Consider the following 18,837-nt stretch of genomic DNA (forward strand, 5'->3'; position numbering starts at 1 on the left):
AAAAATAAAACTCATACTGAGCACACAAACACTACCGAGGAAAAATAATTTATCAATATAGGTACATAAACTGATAAAAGAAGAAAAGATACTACAAAATTAAATGAATCTGAAATGTACCTATAGCAAGTTTGATTCAAACTAAATTGGTTTCTAATAGTGCCTAAAAGTGTTATGCTATGCGGATAATGGAGTACTAGTGGTAAGAAAGAAGATATATGATGAAGATAATGGCAGATAAATATATTATGAGCATTTTAACTAGAAATATTCGATCAATCGTCATAGCCAAAGATCCGTTTCGATGTGACCTAGTTGTAGACAACAACTACTTTGGAGTAGCAATATCAATAGAGAGGAATTTAACAAAGGAAACACGAACTCAAGCGATTAAACCTTCAAGAGTCAGTGGATATATGATAAAAATAATATAAAGAATGAGATCATTCTTAGGGATTGAATGAGAAGTCAGAATATTAGAGAAAAACTAGGAATTTAAATTGTGGTGAGATAGATCAGAGAACGTAATTGAGGTAGAGATCATGTAGAAAGAATTCCAGAAAACAGTTGGCTGAAATAGACAGAAAAATATAGAAACCAAACACACAAAGACCATTAGGTAGACCACCAAATAGGTGGTATGGTAGCTGAAGCTCAGTGTCACAAGGAGAGCTCAGGATGAGGTTGAATATTCGTTATTCAACAGAGCAAGATCCTATTAAAAGCAAAAGAAGATCCGCGGATAGCTGTAGTCTACAGACCATAAAGTTTCAATGTTGTATCCTTCCATTTGCGCTCAAATTTGCCTAGCCAACACTAGAAAGTTCAACATTAATTTTTCAACAATCCACTGCTTTTTTTCAGTTGTTTATTATTCACTTTTACTGAAAGATCAAAAAGTCAATTAAATTATTAAGAGTTGAAGAAATAATAATGAATTATTCTTCATTATGGTGTTGCTCTTTGTGGATGACCTTTATTTTGATTGCTGCCATTCAGGTAAAATTGCTCAGAAGTTATTAGACCTTTTCTCAATTTCAAGATACTGTTACATCATATTTCCACGATGGAAATTAGCGTCAACTCTTATCGAGTGTCCCGTGAACTCTTGATTGGACCATTGACCTCATAGTTGAGGAGTCGAGTACAATATTTGTGTTTAGTGATAATAAAAATTTGTTAATTTCGATAGTTTTATATCTTGTTTTAATATTTCAGACCTACACTTGTCTTCACGTTTGTGTACTAGTGAACAACGTACCATGTTGTCCACCTTCCGTAAGTACTCAGCTGTGTTTTGTGTGACAATAAGAAATCGTAGTACATTTGCGTTGCCACTTAAGCACACTGTAATTGTTTTTACACAAAGATGCAATTCAAGTTCTGCAAATGCCAGGCACTTAATATCCTGCATTTGGGCAAAAATATTTTGCAGAAAAAAATTTTATATGCTTTTCGAAGATAAAGTTATTGTGTTGTAAACAATGACGAGAATAAAAAATTCGATGCTTATCTTTTATGTTTTAAGTTTGATAGTTTTCAATTGTAAAATAATTCTTGCTATGATTTGAATGATGTTTTATAATGTAAAAATACAATTGTTTCCAAAGACTTCTGTGTTACGCAAAGTACGTGGGTCTAGGAACAAGCGGATAATAGATACGATTTTCTAAAACTTGAGTCGAGGCAAATACCCTTCTGGATGAAATCTGATCGTGTCTTAGATATATTGATTATGGAAGTTAAGCTCCAGGTACACACTAGACAGATGTATTTCAAAATAAAACGGAGACACAATACTGTTCTGAGGAGGGATTAATAAAAAACTGTTTCACTATTAATTTAAACAACTCTAATTAGTTGATCTTCACTGAGTTATATTGGGCTCCTTCTTAAACATGATGCCATAACTTTGAAGATATTCAAATTGTGTATCATATTGTTTGATCGTATTTTTTGCATGTTTTTATTGTGCTCAATGTTGCATGGCTCTATTAAGGCGTGTTTGTGTCAGTAAACAACAAGATCAATATTATCAATCAGATATTTTATTTATCCATACGAACCAGTTTTGTTAGTTTTGTATTACGTAATATGATAGTTTCATATCTAGATAATTTGTTTACTTTAAAATTCCAGACTATTGCAAAATTTGTCTACCATAAACATAATAAAATGTTAAAAATTTCCAATTAGCTCTGAGTGGTAATCGTATTACCAACTTAATTGTAATTCAAAAAAATTCAATATAAATATTTAAATTGTTATTGTTTATGATGTTGTTTTATAATGAGTGACTATATACATCAGATTTAATTATAAATTTATAATGAAAAAGTTCACCTGGTGGATGAGAGTAAACTAATACTAAAAAATACTAAAATTGAATGAACAAGAACTTTGCCTATCAAAGAAATGTAAATAATTAGCAATCTACTTTTCAAAATTTCATGGAAAAGGAATGTGGATGAAATAATGCAAAAATAAATTAACGCTTTCTGCACCTACAGGAAGAGGTTTGCTGAAAAATTGAACCTACAACCAAGGGTAATATATTGTTTGTATACAAAAATCATAATGCCTATCACAATCTATGTCCCATAAGTATGTTGGGATCTATGAAAGAAGAATAAACAAAAAGAACTTTAGGGGATAGCAGCACTTGAATTCTCCAGAGCCATGAGAAGTATTGCACAAGCAGCACTAGAAGTAATCCTTAGATTGCAGCCAATAAAATTGTTCACAGAAGATGTAGCCTCAGCATCATTCACCGGTTGAGAGAGGACAATAATTATTGATATACAACTATCCTCTAGGTGAAATAGAAAAAAACGCATAAAAGATCTATTAGCTCAGAACACGGACTATATGTTAACAAATACGAAGCACAGAAGCACAACTATGGCATCAAAACCAAAACTGGTATAAACTGTCGCGAGAGGCACTCTCTTGGATTCATCACACTAAAGTGAGTCTCTGCTGGGTACCAAGATACTATAAAGTAAAATAGAACACTAAAGCAGACTCGCAAAAGTAGAAGAAGATGAGAGCAAGTCGAAGAGATAGTTATAAAGTTAAAAAGAAATAATATCCAGAATGATTTGGCCTGGAATCAGAGAAAAAAAAACAAAAACGATGAATGATAAACTTTTGCAAAGACTGTAACGGAAAAGAAAAGACGATCTGGCCGTTTCTTTGCCGGTGCCCCGCCTTGACGAAAAACGACGTCATATGCTGGGAGACAACACAGTAAATTATCGTGAAGAAACAGCTGTATATAAACGAAGAAAATATGGTAGGGTGATAAGAGTACTCAAAACAATGGGCCTCAGGCCACCGAAAGAATCATGGCCAACCTAGGTCCAGATTTCCAGTACCAACCTAACCCAAATTTATTCATCATAAAAAAGTTAGAGCTACCTTCAATCCCTTTCGTAGGTTAAGTTTACTTTCAGTAGAAAACCTGGTTATCGAATCAGCGCATCAGAGAGTATAACTATGAGTGTTGGGGTAGTAGTAAACAGTATCACCAATGATTCCCAAAATCTTAACGTAGCTTGTCAATAAATTTTCTAGAACAAAGTACTTCATCTAAATAATTGATATGGCTAGCGACATTTTGCTATTTTCAGATGTAACAGATTTCTTTTCAGTTTATCAAAGATAAAGTAAATTGCGACTGTTTTACAAGTCATACGTCGCTGCCTTGGATCAAATTGAATAGATTTTCATTTTGTTAAATATTGTTATGTTTCTCACGTAAGGGATGGGATACGTTGATAAATTGGTACAAGTTAATCTCACACTCATAACAACACTACAAACCCTTTATAACTAACACATCACTTTAGATGTGACTTTGAGACCGCTCGGGTTGCTTGGATCGTTCGCTACGTATTTTCAGCATTCAATTAACTGCTCTTCTATGAGCTACTCTTGTATCTATTGATTTGCAACAAATCGATAATTTCTTAGAAACATTCTAAAGTGTCTATTAATAGACAACTCCCGACTAGAAACCTCTGTTCAGTTACAGTTGATTTTTTCCTAGAAACATCGGTTACCCAATAATAGTTGGAACCACTCGCTATTGTTTCTAGTGTCCACTCTATGAAATTATAACCGGAGCAGTTAGATCTCGTGCGGCTGTCTACCCGTCAAAATAGGTTAGTGAAACCGTCACAACATCCTAGATTATTTAAAAACGACCCAGAATTTCCATCTGAGATAATGTCTCTCTCAATTATTCATAAAAATTACACACTATTTGACTTGTCAAGTTTATTGAGATCGCATTTCAATGAATATTTATCGTTATTGCTTCTACTGGTTTGGAATCGCATCTTTATGTTAGAAAATATAAAAATAACTTACCTTGGGCTGTTTCTTTATCATCAATATTAATTGCTCTAGTTTCTCTGTTGATTTGTAGTTTATTGAAATAAAAAAGAAGTGTGTTTAATCATAATTAGAGGAATAAATCAGGATGATATGGGTAATTTAGGGAACCTATTTCAACTTTGTGTTAAAAACATATTCACATTGTCATAATATGACGATTAATGACTGATTATATGAAGGGAAATGTTCATTCTTTTTAACGAAATCTATTTTTATTAAGTATTTATGTAGCGTTTGACGGAAATCATGCTAATGAGCATTTTTTTAAAAAGATCACATCAGCTGATAAATTTCCATCTGAACCACAGATGGCATCAAAAATAGAGAATACAAATCTTTTTCTGGCATGTACTAAACTTGAAAAGGTAGCTGTATAGTAGATTTGTTCGAAAATTACAGAGACTTTCTAAAGTTTTTTTGTTTATTTAACCCCCATAAATATATGACTAAAAAACCAAGAGAAACTTGTTTCTCATCAATGTTACTTAAATTCGAATGCACAAAAAGCGATAAATTCATATTATCCACCATACACCGTACTATTAAGAAAAATAATTAACTTTAGCTGTTAGTCTAATTGTATTCGTGTCCAAGAAATATTAACTGATTTTACGAATTGGTTTCATTTTATCTTCAGTCTCTATATAAACGCGATTTTCTAGGAAACTGCATCAGAAAAAAATACAAAAATTTTTCAAAATTCCCATTAAAAATTCCTACGTCAACCATATCAATTTAAAGAAATTTATTTGCTCATGGGTTTAAACATTCTCACTAAAAGTCCAGCCATTATGGGCATCGCCATTTATCAAAATTGTACCTTCCTTAAAGATATGGAAAATATATAACACAAAAAGTACTACACACTGTTCATAGATTTTGTTTGATATTAATGAGTTTAATGAAGTTTCAGTCACTAGGTATTACTTCTTATTACCAAATGCCTTGGTCTTTTCATGTTTTCATGTTTCTCCTTTCTATGAATAATAACTAGAAAAGAAACAAATTAATAGTTACAAATATAATTTACCCTTCACACAATCGTTTTTCCAAAATTCGATAGTATTTTTGGTAAAATATACTTTATTTCTAAAAAGTTTTTGAGAAGGAAGCTTCGCAATAAGTAAAAAATAAAAATCATAAGATTATGATAGAACCTGCACTATATAGGAATTCAAATCGCACTTTATCGTCCAAATTTTGAAAGTTTTAAACAATTATGAATTTTATCAGAACCTTATCTACGAGGGTTACCTGAAGTTTTTAATCCAACAAAGAAACGAGCCTTTTTTTTCATAATCATTTTTAGTTGTCAATAGAATCTCCTTCCAAGTGTATACACTTAGTCTTTAACTCTAATAAAATTTCAATTTTTTGCACATTAGTGAAAACATTGCGTCACACGCAACCCCTAGCAAATTCCGCAGGCGAAATCCGCCAGTCGGATAAAACGCGAACGGATAATCGGGGTTCTTCTGTAATGCGTAATAAATAAAGTTTGATTTAATTTAAAAAAATTAGATTAGTATTAGAAACTATTTGTCATATCCCTATACAAATATAAAAAATCTGACGATAACGCTTTTAGTCTATTTCGTATAACTGATCATTCACTCATATCTGACTTGTTTTTTATTCTTTCCAGGCTCGACGTCAAATCCGGGATCTTTTCGAAGATCTACGAGATGGCCACAACTTGATTTCCCTCTTGGAAGTTCTAACTGGCGAACAACTTGTAAGTACACATCTTTAAAAATAATATCCATGTCATAAACAAATAAGTGTTAGCATTAAGAAATCATTTTGCTTTTGGGATATGTTATGTAATGAAATGTTTTTCAAAATTGACGAATAAGAAAAGTATTTAGATTCAATCTCTATTAAAAATTAATCATTGTTATCAAATGATGAAAAATAAGCTTTACGATTCTTTATAATTTATAACATTGAAATGGAACTCAACCTTCATCAATGCAAACATTTATCATAGAATCATTGTAGCATGCTAGTTTATAAATGTCACAGCAATGTAATTATCTTCATTTCGAAATACGAGTAAACATGCTAAACAGAAGATTCTCTTCTTCTCTCTCCTCATTTTGTATATACTTTAACTGTTTGATAAGTGGATGTTACCTCTAAATCGAATCATTTCTTCCTAAATTGATACAAGCTTTTATAGTATTCGTCCATAATTTGATCCCTATAGCTCAATATTTCCCTCTGATGTGAAAACTACTCTGGCGATGTTGTCCAAAAATGGAGTTTGCTCAAACTTTGTGTTTTTATTAGTATTGTGGTAACATTGAAAATGTTCCAGGGGGGTTTTGGGGTGTTTATTTTATCGTGAACTCAAGTAATAGAGTGGCACATTAAGGTTAGTCATTTTTTCGTACAAATCGCCCATTCTCATCTGTTAACGACGACAAAATAAAAAAACCTCAGAAAAAGATACTGGAAAATCATCGTATCGGTATAAGAGATAGTAGCTCATATGGATCGACGCAACATATTTTGAGTAGGTCAATATTGGCAGTACCAAGAAACCTGAACCTTTTGCAAAAATACCTCGACTAGAAGTCGCAGAACCACCATGAAAATTAAGGTAATGCTCATCGTTCTCTTCTATTTCCATGGTGTGGTTCACCATGAATTCATTTCATAGGATTACAGGTCAATAAGAACTACTCCGTGGCAGTTTTGAGGCATCTTAAGTGAAGCAATTCGTAGTAAATGACCTATGGTTAAATAATTGATGCATGTTTCTGTACGATGCGCCGTCATATTAAGCATCACTGAATTTTTGGTCAAACATGAAACTAGAGTAATCGCTCAACCAACTTATTCGCCAGTTTTGGAACAATTTGACTTTTTTCTCTTCTCTGAATGTAAATTGCTCAAGCTACTGAAGGCCATCACAATCTAGGATTACAACAAATCTATAAAAGATTTTATTTTTAAAGCGATAGTAAAGATTTTTTTCTCAGTGATACTTTTATTTTTTATTTTATTGTTTCTCCAATTCTTTCTTACTAGGAATACATCTTACAATAATGAATCTCTCTATATGAGGATTGATATTTTTTTCCGGGCTTGTGGCATCATCCATATCGAAATTTCTACCGCATAATGTGGTAACCCTACACAAATTTTATGAGAAAGGGGCTACTGAAATTTAGGGTAAATTGTTGAAGGTATTTGGTGTTGATTCTTTAAGACATGCACAATTGCCTCGTTAATGTAAAGTGTGCAAGAAGGATCGTGGGGGGGCGTAAAATCATGAACATGAAGCATGTACTTGCCCTAATCTGCCAAAAATGTGGATTAACCCTGTAAATAATAGTAAGCAAGCTAAAATTCAAAAACGAAATATTTCGTTGAAATTTGGTTGACGGAAAGAAACCTCTGTGCAAAAAATGCTTCTGAAAATCCTTCCAGAAGAGCGAAAACATTATCGAAAATCGATCGCAGGCAGAAAGTGACGAGGGTTTTTGCGAAACGAACGCCTGGAAAAATTGCTGGAGACGGTGTATTAATCTGGAACGAATAATTTTATTTTTACAGTCTCATTATAGTCCTATTATAGGAAAATTGTTTCTACAAAAATGTATAGAACTATTTTTTTATACTCAAGAATTGTCACAGATTTTTAGAATTAGCTTCCTGATTTATTTTTCAAAAAATATTTATTCTGTTCCAGCCGAGAGAGAAAGGACAGATGCGCTTTCATATGTTACATAACATAGATACAGCCCTTCATTTTCTTCGTTGTAAAAACGTGAAGTTGGTCAACATCCGATCCGAAGATATCGTCGATGGAAATCCCAAATTAACCTTGGGACTTATATGGACAATCATTCTACACTTCCAGGTTAGTTTTTTGATCTTTTTGCACCAAAAATAAGTAAATGAAAAACTGGTTATAAAAAATTTATTGAAACTTGATTTATTTTTATTGGATTCGAACTGAAAAAATTATACATCAATTACGGTTAATGGCAAAATTAATTACAAAACATATGTTCTGTCAGACTGAAACCTCCAACACGATTTATTATTGTTATGGTAAAATTTCCTTCATTTGTTTGGTATACAACTGAATATACTATTCTATTTAAAAAACATATTTTTTCCGAAATTTGCGGTGTTGTATAAGAGACGAGGAGTGGTAACAAATTGAAGTAACTTAGAATTTGAATCAATCGCTTTCTTGTATAAAAAGTAGTCATTGAATTCATGTCTGAAAAGATTTCTGGCAGTCTTATTTTGAAATCGCTGACATCTGCTCCATGGTTGCCTGCTCTACGTCAGGAACAGCTTTAAAATATATCTCTATTAGCACATTTTTTATTTGCCGAAAGAGACACAAATTGCATGGTGTTGAATATTCGGAAGATAGGAAGATTAAGAACATCTATAATCAATAGCGTTTATGATATGACGCGTTTTTATGATAAAGAAGAAAGCATTTAACCGGTTTCTTTTCTTTTTTTTTTTCTGTACATCATTGAATACGTAAGAACACTGAATTTTGTCTTAAAGTCAACATTGTTTGATAATGTTTTGACAGCTTGAAATAAAACATGATGTTAATAAGTTGATCTTTCTTTGCAAACGAATGATCTAAAATTTGATCTCATTAAAACGTCTATAGAAGCAAACTGACAATTCGGAACGGTCTAAAAAATGGCACTGCTTGTCTCAATACATGATGGTACAAGACATACTCGTTGAAATATATCCGCCGTAGCTGTTTCTGCTCAACTACTTACCAAAATGAACAAAAAAAATCTATCATATCCTCCGAAAAGCTGTTTGTTTGTCGAACTCTTCTTTCCTTTTGCTCTTTTTCTTCCATTATAGTTAACACTACTCTACCATCTTAAATCCACCGGAAATCCAGCCCTGCAAAGAGAATCTTTCCTATATAAGGCCCAAACCTAAAATATCCCTCAACCAAAATGTCTTTTGATGTGTCAGTTTGTGTACAACTTAATTGTAAAATTTGTTGGAAAATTCTATGCCGTACGAATTTTCGAAATTTGGTTTCCAGAACAGACATTTTTATCTGCAAATCGAGACAATTTGACGAAGTGTCCCGAAAATTTAATTTAATTTTAGATATCAATCGAAATTTCCCAAATTTATTCTTAGATAGAAAATTTTGAGCTTCGTATCTTAATGAAAATTGGTTAGAAAAACACCCAAATAAATAAAAATATAAATATTAAAAAAATTTTTCGTTACATAAATATATCTTGTAATTAAACCATTTTTTCATTTACCAATGTCCAATATTAAAAAGTAGAAATATTTCGCAGTAATCTTAATCAATTGGCATTTTTCTATTTACAAAAATGGTTAAAAATCATCTGCCTGCAGTATACAAATTCCAGCTGGTAGCATGCGTAATATATTCGGCATAGACAATGAACTATCCCTTATATCTAACCGTTTTTATTATATTTTTTACGCAAACTGCGCAGGCTAGAAAGGTAAGAAATTAGGTAATATCATGGTCAAAATAGTAAAAATATATAATTACAAAAAATCATCTATAATCTAAAACAATTGATTGACTCAACATTTTAAATGTTTTCACAACATTTATCCAAATTTGGGACTAATAAAAATAATATTGGCCTTCTTTATCACAGATATCTAAGTATAGATTTAAATTTCTTGATATATTATGTTATATATCAGAGTTTTCATTAAAATTATTTTTGATGCTTCGACCTAATTTCGGACGCTAAAATATCTGACATTGACAACTGATAATTATATAAACTAATAGATCACTTACCACATAGATATCAAAATGGAATTAATTAATGGTTTATTATCCGACATCTCAATAGCAACAGCGTTGTCAAGAGAAAACCCACTAAGGGCAGACGAACAAAGGAGAGTAGACAGAAGGAGGAGTATCTCTTATGCTGTATACGCTAAATAACAGTTCAAACACCTTTTAGAATAGCCCTGGTATATACAAATGGTATGGTATGGAAGTAACAATTGTAGATGAGTTAAAAAGCATAACCAAAAAAACTATTGTGAGAAAACACGCATCTAGAGTGATTATATATCGTATTTTCTCACTAGAGATAATTTGTGCTTCCTTTAAAATCTTTCCTGATGCTAATGTGGTGCCATCCCTGTCAAAGGCATTTCGGTGGACAATTTTCATATACACAGATTGTTCTCCTTCTCTCCACTCTCCATAAGTCACGCGTAGTGAGTGTAAGAGTTAGTGTGACAGTGTAATGGAGCAAGGAGTGAAAATTTCTGTTACAAATGAGGATAATGGCTACGAAGATCCATGAAATATTGGAGGGTATATATGGGACGCAGGTCGCACCAAAAAATGTGTTTAAGAATGTTTCAAATGTTCTACCGACGGCAAGGTAACAAATGAAGATGAGCTAGACAAGAAAATCTGTTCTCTATTTTGTGCAGCTCGTGCTGTCAGACGATCAGAAAGAAAAACGGATGGAAGCCACCATTATCACGTGTGATCGGGATCCATCCTTTCTGCGAACCATCATTAAAAGAGATGAGACCTGGTGTTACCAGTTCGATCCCAATTCCAAGCGGCAATCGATGAAATGCAATTGTTGTCAAAAGTCCAAGGTCAAGACAATGTTGATTACCTTCTTCGACAATGATAGAATCATCCATTAGGATGACGTGTTTCACCTCTGTCAAGCAGGACTGATAGGGTCCTGCTGTAAGATAACGCGCCTGGTCACTCTGCCATCAGCTCAGCACACATAACTGTACTTCCATGAACTTTGTCTGTTTCCTCGCATAAACGAGACATCTAAGGACATCGTTGAACGTTTTCAAAAAAAGTGTGTTATGTACAGAGGCGACGATCAATAAGACCAACATAAAATGTAATTTATTTGTATCTTTTATTTCTAACTTTTTGTACACACCTTGTACGTTAGTTGGAAATTTATAAAATAGGAATCTCCAATTTTTTATGCCGTTTTAAACCAAACATATTAACAATTTCTAAAAAATCTTCTTTGCTTTTTACTCTTATAATTTAGAAATAGATTTATGTCTTTTTCCCTATTTTTATGATACTGATTACTGTTTAATTTATATTCTAAATATCTAAATGTATAACCTCATATTATGTCTTTTATTTTATAGTGTTTTAAACTTTGGACTATCTAGATTTTAAACTGCTGAAATATTTTGATAATGTATTAATATAATTTATTATATAATATTCCAATGTCAAATTGACTAAAATAATTCGATACCTACTAAAAAAGTCCTTGTACATTTGTAAAGTTTTTCAGTACATATCTGTTTTGTTTGTGAATTGATAATAATATTTACATACCTCATAAACATCCCAATTAATAGTTAATGACCTTTTAGGAGAGATAGATTAACAATAATTGACATAAGTTGGAGAACAAGTTAGTTTTATATACCATTCACTTTATATATATATATATATATATATATATATATATATATATATATATATATATAATGTGACTCCAATAAAACTGATAAATGAAAGAAGCATTGAGGATCCTTGTGTTAATTGTGATGCAGTTTACATAGAGCAGACATCTCAATGTGAAATAGATTAAATACAATTATTTGAAATGTTTCGTATACACAAAAAATATGAATATATAAATGATAAAAAAACCTAAGTAAACTATGAAAAATTAATATTTTTATTTTATGAATTTGTAGCTATAAATAATTCATTTTAATAATAGTTGCTTTCTACTATTACATCCATTTTGACTAGTATATTCATTTTGACAAAAGACAAAACACATTTGGTAGGTGATCTCTTATCTAGTTATCAGTATTAATGTTAGGTTGTTAACCTCAAAAATAATTTTCAAAAACGATTTTCAATTAAAATAAATCATAAATTAAGAAAATATATGTCAACAAAATTGACGAAATATATAATATTGAATAAAAGTTGTCAAATAACCTCATAACAAAATTGAATCTTTTGAGATATAAATCATTAGTTGCTATTTTAGATTTATGACAAATATCTTTAGTAAACTCATCTTGAAATTTTCACAGCCATTTTAAAATGTTCAAAACACTCCACGTCAAATATACGTTTTGAAATCCTCTCGTAAGTTTTTATTCGACGAACTGTGTTGAAAATAATTGTTTATTCTCGGAGGTCAAAACTCCCTCTTATTACTCGATGTATCTTTCAAGATACTATAAAAAATAATTAATAACTTTATGTAATATATTAATTACACAACTATGTAAAACGATACGAAACGAAACACGCCGCTGATTCGATTTTAAAAGATTTCTGACTTAACGATTAAGCTGTTAATGGAAGGTAATGTGGGTTGGTACTAGATGGCGCTAAAGGTTAAATTCAATAACGTGACTGTCTTATAGGATAGTATATGATTACAGTCACTGGAAATTCCGTATGTATCTATTTATCATAGTATAGTTAGTTTGTGAAGTGGATTGGGAGAACATTGGAATTTATTATTCACAAATTTCACTTTTATGCTCATTGATTATATTAATCAAGTCACCCAGTACAGGGGCGGCTCGTTGTGAAGTAGTGTTCTGAAATGTTTGCAAAAAAACTCACAGCTGTAACATAAGAAAAATATGAATCACCAAGCACTACCTGACGTTTTTACTTTTATTATCTCCGCAATGTTTCAGTTTCCCTCTTTTTTTCTGTGGCACTGGGGTATTTAGAGTTTTTAAGCTGATCTATTAATCTCCCTCAAAGCAGAAAGTTGAACAAAATACCTTAAAAACTTTCTGCAGGAATTACATTATTTTTGTGCATTATTTGTGGATTTTCGGCGATTACCCGAAGTTTAAAGGTATTTAAAAGACATACATATTAGGAAAAAATAAAAATACAGATATAACATTAAATAAGTAATATTTAATGATCATAAAACAAATACTTGATGTATGGTCTTAGCCTACATAGGAGTTGGAATGTAACGTAACTTATTAAATAGATTAAGTTAGATTATGACAAGCAAACTATGTGTCACTCAACTCAATCTGGATTTTTCCAATCACTTAATGGAGGTAACCATTTCTGGCATTTGCTTATGTTTAGATGCTGGCTTAAAGTTTTTATAAAAATTAGTACCATATTTGCTGCATAAATCCAACTTTAAAAATCTTTTGTTACCTTTATAGCCAGCTAGAGTTCCATAGATCAGGAACAAACGTTGAAATCAGTCGTTTGTCCGGGTGGTTGCCGGGGCGAGCAGACGCGGAGTGACGCTCGCTGGCAGGCACTGCGCATATCAGCTCTGTTCCCGAGTCAGCTGACTGTATTGCTTTTCGATCGCCCGACCAATGGTCACAGCTGACTTGTCTGCTAGCCAACATTGCCTCCGTTCGCCTTTGACACATTACGCATCTTTTCACTGCTAGTATTACTTTTTAGATAATTTTTAAATTCGATTAGAATTATATTGTCGTTGTTTTCTTAGTAACACGCGAAATTTCGTTTTTGCGAAAGGCAACTTGATTTTATATAGGGCCAATCTTTCTGCGGGCCTCTTCCTTGTTTTGCGATAATGTCGCACTGTCGCTCGTTGTTCTGCTTTGGGGTTAATCTCACTACCATCGGTATGCCACATTTTTGTATATCTTTGCATATGGAACCAATGAGCAGAATTTGATTAAGCCACAATATTGGATATCTCAATAACGTATATTCCATGCAATTATGAAGATGTCTTTAAGACTACAATTTCAAATCCAACCACCTTCAGCACAAATATCTTGAGTAAATTTTCATTTCCAGCTCTTCCTCTACTTTTATCTTGATTTTCTATAATAAGAGTTGGTAATAGCTTATTTAATTCTATCTTTTTTTTTGTATGAATATTTATAAAGTCTCTTGATCTTTATCAATTTAAAAAAAACTCCATACAGCACAAAATTACAGGCACACTGTTAATGGTTATTTGTATGCCAAGGACTGAAAGTGCTACGTGCTAATTTACAGACTCGTCCAACAAAGTAGTATTTTAGCCGCGGCGTACACAACATTTTTTAGACGACACATAAGATCCAAAACTTTTTCAATTACACTGAGGAAAGAAAATAAATAACAGAGAAATATAAACATTTTATTTATTAAACAATATAATGTACTTAATGATTTTTGTAATGTCAATATTAATTTATTAATTATTTGCAAAAAGTAATGTTGATTGTACCTCCTGGACAATTATTATTATTTATTGGATTGGATGCAGATGGAATATGTATATCTCTACTAGATGTTGATGGAATCTCTGTAGATGTGTTTGCGATTTCGATACAATTTGTAGAAGTGTTTGTGTATTCGATAAAATTTGTTGATTGATTCGTATTTGTGGTGGAAGAAAGTATTCTGTTAGCAATTTCAATATTGTTTGTTATTGATTCATCTATATAAGCTTCCACTACGGTGGAAAAAGTCCATCCACCATGCCTTTTTAACATCAGAAGGTCTGCGCCAATATCAGCTAAAAGGGACGCTGAGGTTATGCAAAATCATCGTAGTGAAACTGTTAAAATTGAAGTGGCTAGAGTAACATTTAGGGAAGTTAAAATTGTCTAGTCCAGAGCATCCCTAAAATGTTTTCCAGTAAGTAACTGTCACTTTCACTACGTGGAACACTCAAAACGCAACTTTCAGTATGTAAATGAATACAGAACGAACAACTTTAAGATAGCGTCGTCTAAAAAGTATATTGTTATTCAGCTCAAATCGTCCTTAAGAACTAGACAGTTCCCCCCAAAAAAATTAATTTCTCGTGACCTTACCCACCATGTATTACACGTTGCACTGTACTGAGTGTAGCGAACACTCCTCTAAATAAATCATGACACACTATTTTAGACTATGAAATAGAGTATCGAAAGAGCATGCAGAGCATGTTCGTGTATTCGAGATGAATTATTCTACTGCAACAGCGTGTAGAAAGGTGTATTATTGAATAGTTTATCGAAAGCTGGTATTTCGTTTGCAATTTTTTTCAATATATTACAAGGCGACTGCAAAGAAAAACATTTTCTTTGGATTAGTAATAAAAAATTCATATTATGTATTATGCTGAATTTGAAATTAGGATTACATATTTATATTTTATAATTCCATAAAATATAGAAACTGTTCAATTGTGAAATATCAAAATATATCAACAAAAGTAATGAATATAAGTGAATAAATAGAATACTCAAAAGCATTTATTCATGTTTTGAGTAACAATGATAATTCCAATTGATCTTCTTGAGTAGCTACATACGAGGGGAGTCGTAGTTGCCACTTTTATTAATAGGTTTGAAAATATTCAACTAATATAGATTTCAACTTGTTGGTTTGATTTTTTTAGAAGACGTCATTTTAATACATGTTTCAATTAGAACTTATGTTAACGATCACTTTTCATCGATTGTCTTAATTTTGACATCGTTTGTCAAAAGTTGCACCAGAGAGTTTAAGTTTAAGGTTCAACGTGTTTATCACTTTTAAACTCTCATTAAAAGAGTTTAGTCTTCGACTCATTTCATCCATCCAAAATGTAAAACTAGTCCTCCAAAGAAGTTATTTTCACTGTTTTAATTTTTTTCAATTGACACATTTGGATTCACCAAAAGTTAAAGACAAAACCTGATAAAATGTTGATTTAAAATTCGATATTCCATTTTTTTAACATACCATAAAAAACAACTTCAACTGTCAAAATTAATGGATTCGATCCACTGAATTCCCGCATAAATTCCCGTTCCACTAACGTAGAAAAACCATGACTTTGTTAGGCATGCATATCTTTAGCGCTGTAGGGTGGCAATCTGACATTTTGTTGAAACTATGCATGTGAACTGAACTAAAACTTTATGCAACATGGATTCCACTGTAACGTCATTGTGGTGGTAATGATTGGTAATGATTTTGTTTCACTGCCATTGCTCGAATTGCCATTTTGACCCCCTATACTGAAATGTATGAAAACGTTGCCAGACTGGGTATTTTTCTCACACACCTCGTAAATTATTACGTGGAACACCTTGTTATTTCTCAATATAATTCAACTATAAATGGAAACGTTAATGGATTTGTTATTGCAATATTCAAAATTTAAAAACACCCATCATTCAATTACTAACAATATAAATATGGGCATATTGATTACGAATATTAAAAAGTAATGAGCTCCCACACTTAACCTACACAATATTCAATACTATATGCAAATAAATAATTTCGGCATTATCGCTTATTATTTTTGACCATGATCTCAAAAAAAAGTAAAACATTCAATTATGTATGGTATGGTTTACGTAGGATGTTCAAAGTATCAAAAATAACCCAGCTCTTCACTCCGTATATTTCCATTAAAGTTTTCAATGGAATTTACGTGGGTAAGTTACGATTCTCAAGAACCAGTTTATGTCATTTGAATATGATGCACAGCTAAAAGATATAAGAACAATAACGATGTCATATCCAACAGTACTTCTAATTATATCACTTCTTTTAAGAACTGTTATACATGGCTTTGCTCAGAAAAAGATAAACTTTAAAATCTAATAAGGTGCAGATTTTTCATAGAAAATATATTACAACAAAGCTGGTGTTTACAATACTTAATAATGTTTCATTTTATTATACTCGAGAGCAAGCTACTAAAATGACCGGTGAGAAAATTTGGAGTCTTTTAGATATATGCTAAGCCATTGCTTGTCTGCGTTTCTCATAGAACGATATTTTCATGGGAGGTTTGCAATGTCTAAAATAATTCCCGATTCAAACTCTTGCGAGGCGTCTTCTAGAAAATCTCGATACGAGTCTTGACGAGAGGAGATGGCAAAACTCATCCACACTTTCGATTTATTCAGTTACTCCCTTCGTCTACCATAAAATTGTAGTAATTCAAATAGCGTTTATACTAAAAATACATATGATTTAAGTTTTTTTCTTTCTCGAAGGCCCTCTTAAAGTCGCCATAAATAATCTTTTTTGGATGTTATATACTGTAATTCCGCAAAAAGTAAAAAAATGTACCTATATTTGTTAACCGATTCCGGAGGTCATTCACTTCATTTTCATACTCGCGCCCGAAAAACCGACACTAAGGATAAATGTATCTGTATTTCATTCATTCGTTTTATTTACTGGTGAGAAATGCCAGACAAGTCCACGAAGGACGATATTTTATATATTTCTACTATTAAGATGACCTCAAAAGTCCACTACATTTTAGAATATTTCAAGATGTCTCGAGAAGTTCGAAACCACGACAGATGTTGCTTTATATCTCCCTATCATTGAGTTGGTGGACCCATACAAAAAAGGCTTCCGAAGGCCCAGAATATTCCTACAGTTTCGATATTTTCAGGAATGTCATTCTATTTCTAACGTTAGATATAAGAACTTTAGCGTTTATAAAAGACACTGTTTGAAATATTTTTTGTCTATCTTGTCTCCAAAATAAAAAAAAACGTGTTAAATAGTAGACATAGTCATCCTCTGATACTTTTCGAAAATTCTGAAGCAACCAATAAGACAGAGTAAGAGAAATATGTATGCTCACATCTAATATCTAACCAGACATGATATGAAATCATGTGGGTTTTTCAAATCCTAGTAGAACTGTAAATTATATCCAATTATTTATTCCTAGTGACAGTTCTTTGATTATCTAATTTTAACAAGCGTAATTTGCGAGATGCGGTGCAAGACGAGACGAGATTACAGGTGGGTCATTATTTAAACAATGGGACTATTAAAGTATGCACTTTACGAAGGTTACAGATGGCTGACAAAGCATGATGATTTCCTTACCGCGCCAACGTTATTATTTTTATTTCGGTCAAATTATCTTGATTGTAATTATCAGCGACGTTCCATTTTGTTTTGTAATTGAATTTGTAGGAAGCATTTTCATAGCAATCGGAGTAATAATAACATTGTGAGGTATAAAATTTACCAATGATTTCAAATAAATTCAATGAAGAATTAACATTTTTGTTGTTCACTGTACATTTAACACCACAAAAAAATAGTAAAATGATTGTGTACCGCCCTAACGTCAATTCTATTTAACTCTACGAATTACGTTTTCAACTTAAAGCCTATTATATTGTATATAGAAAATCAAGTACTTGATGTCGCCTCTTTCATTCTACCTTATAACAGCGATTGTTTATACATCACCTGTCTAAAAAAATTGAAAAACAAATCATCGAAAATTCAATTCTCATCATAAAAAACTTCATACCTCAATAGAAATCAAATAAAATAATCAAATTAATTTTCTTGTACGAATGCGAATAATTAGATTGCTTGTTTGATCTGACCGCACATCTTTTTTTAGCGATACGTGGATTTCTTACCAGCGTCACTATTTAGTAAAATTCTCTACTTTTAACGTA

General features: G+C 31.9%; 1 protein-coding gene across 47 annotated transcripts in view; it reads left to right on the plus strand.

The window, feature by feature from the left end:
- Positions 1-18,837, plus strand: part of LOC130901316 (microtubule-actin cross-linking factor 1) — a 289,073-nt gene that overhangs the window by 130,190 nt on the left and 140,046 nt on the right. For 36 of the 47 annotated variants that reach the window (XR_009060264.1, XM_057812578.1, XM_057812570.1 and 33 more), the window contains exons 4-6: positions 1,219-1,278; positions 6,047-6,136; positions 8,102-8,272. Coding sequence is in view for 46 of the 47 variants with exons in the window: in XM_057812578.1 (XP_057668561.1) it covers positions 1,219-1,278; positions 6,047-6,136; positions 8,102-8,272 (321 nt within the window). In the remaining variant the exon portion in view is untranslated. The remainder of the gene's footprint in view (positions 1-1,218; positions 1,279-6,046; positions 6,137-8,101; positions 8,273-18,837) is intronic. The other 11 variants (XM_057812591.1, XM_057812587.1, XM_057812577.1 and 8 more) reach the window with 1 other exon arrangement.

The sequence above is a fragment of the Diorhabda carinulata genome, chromosome X (assembly GCF_026250575.1).
Source record: "Diorhabda carinulata isolate Delta chromosome X, icDioCari1.1, whole genome shotgun sequence".
NCBI classification, from domain to species: Eukaryota; Metazoa; Arthropoda; class Insecta; order Coleoptera; family Chrysomelidae; genus Diorhabda; species Diorhabda carinulata.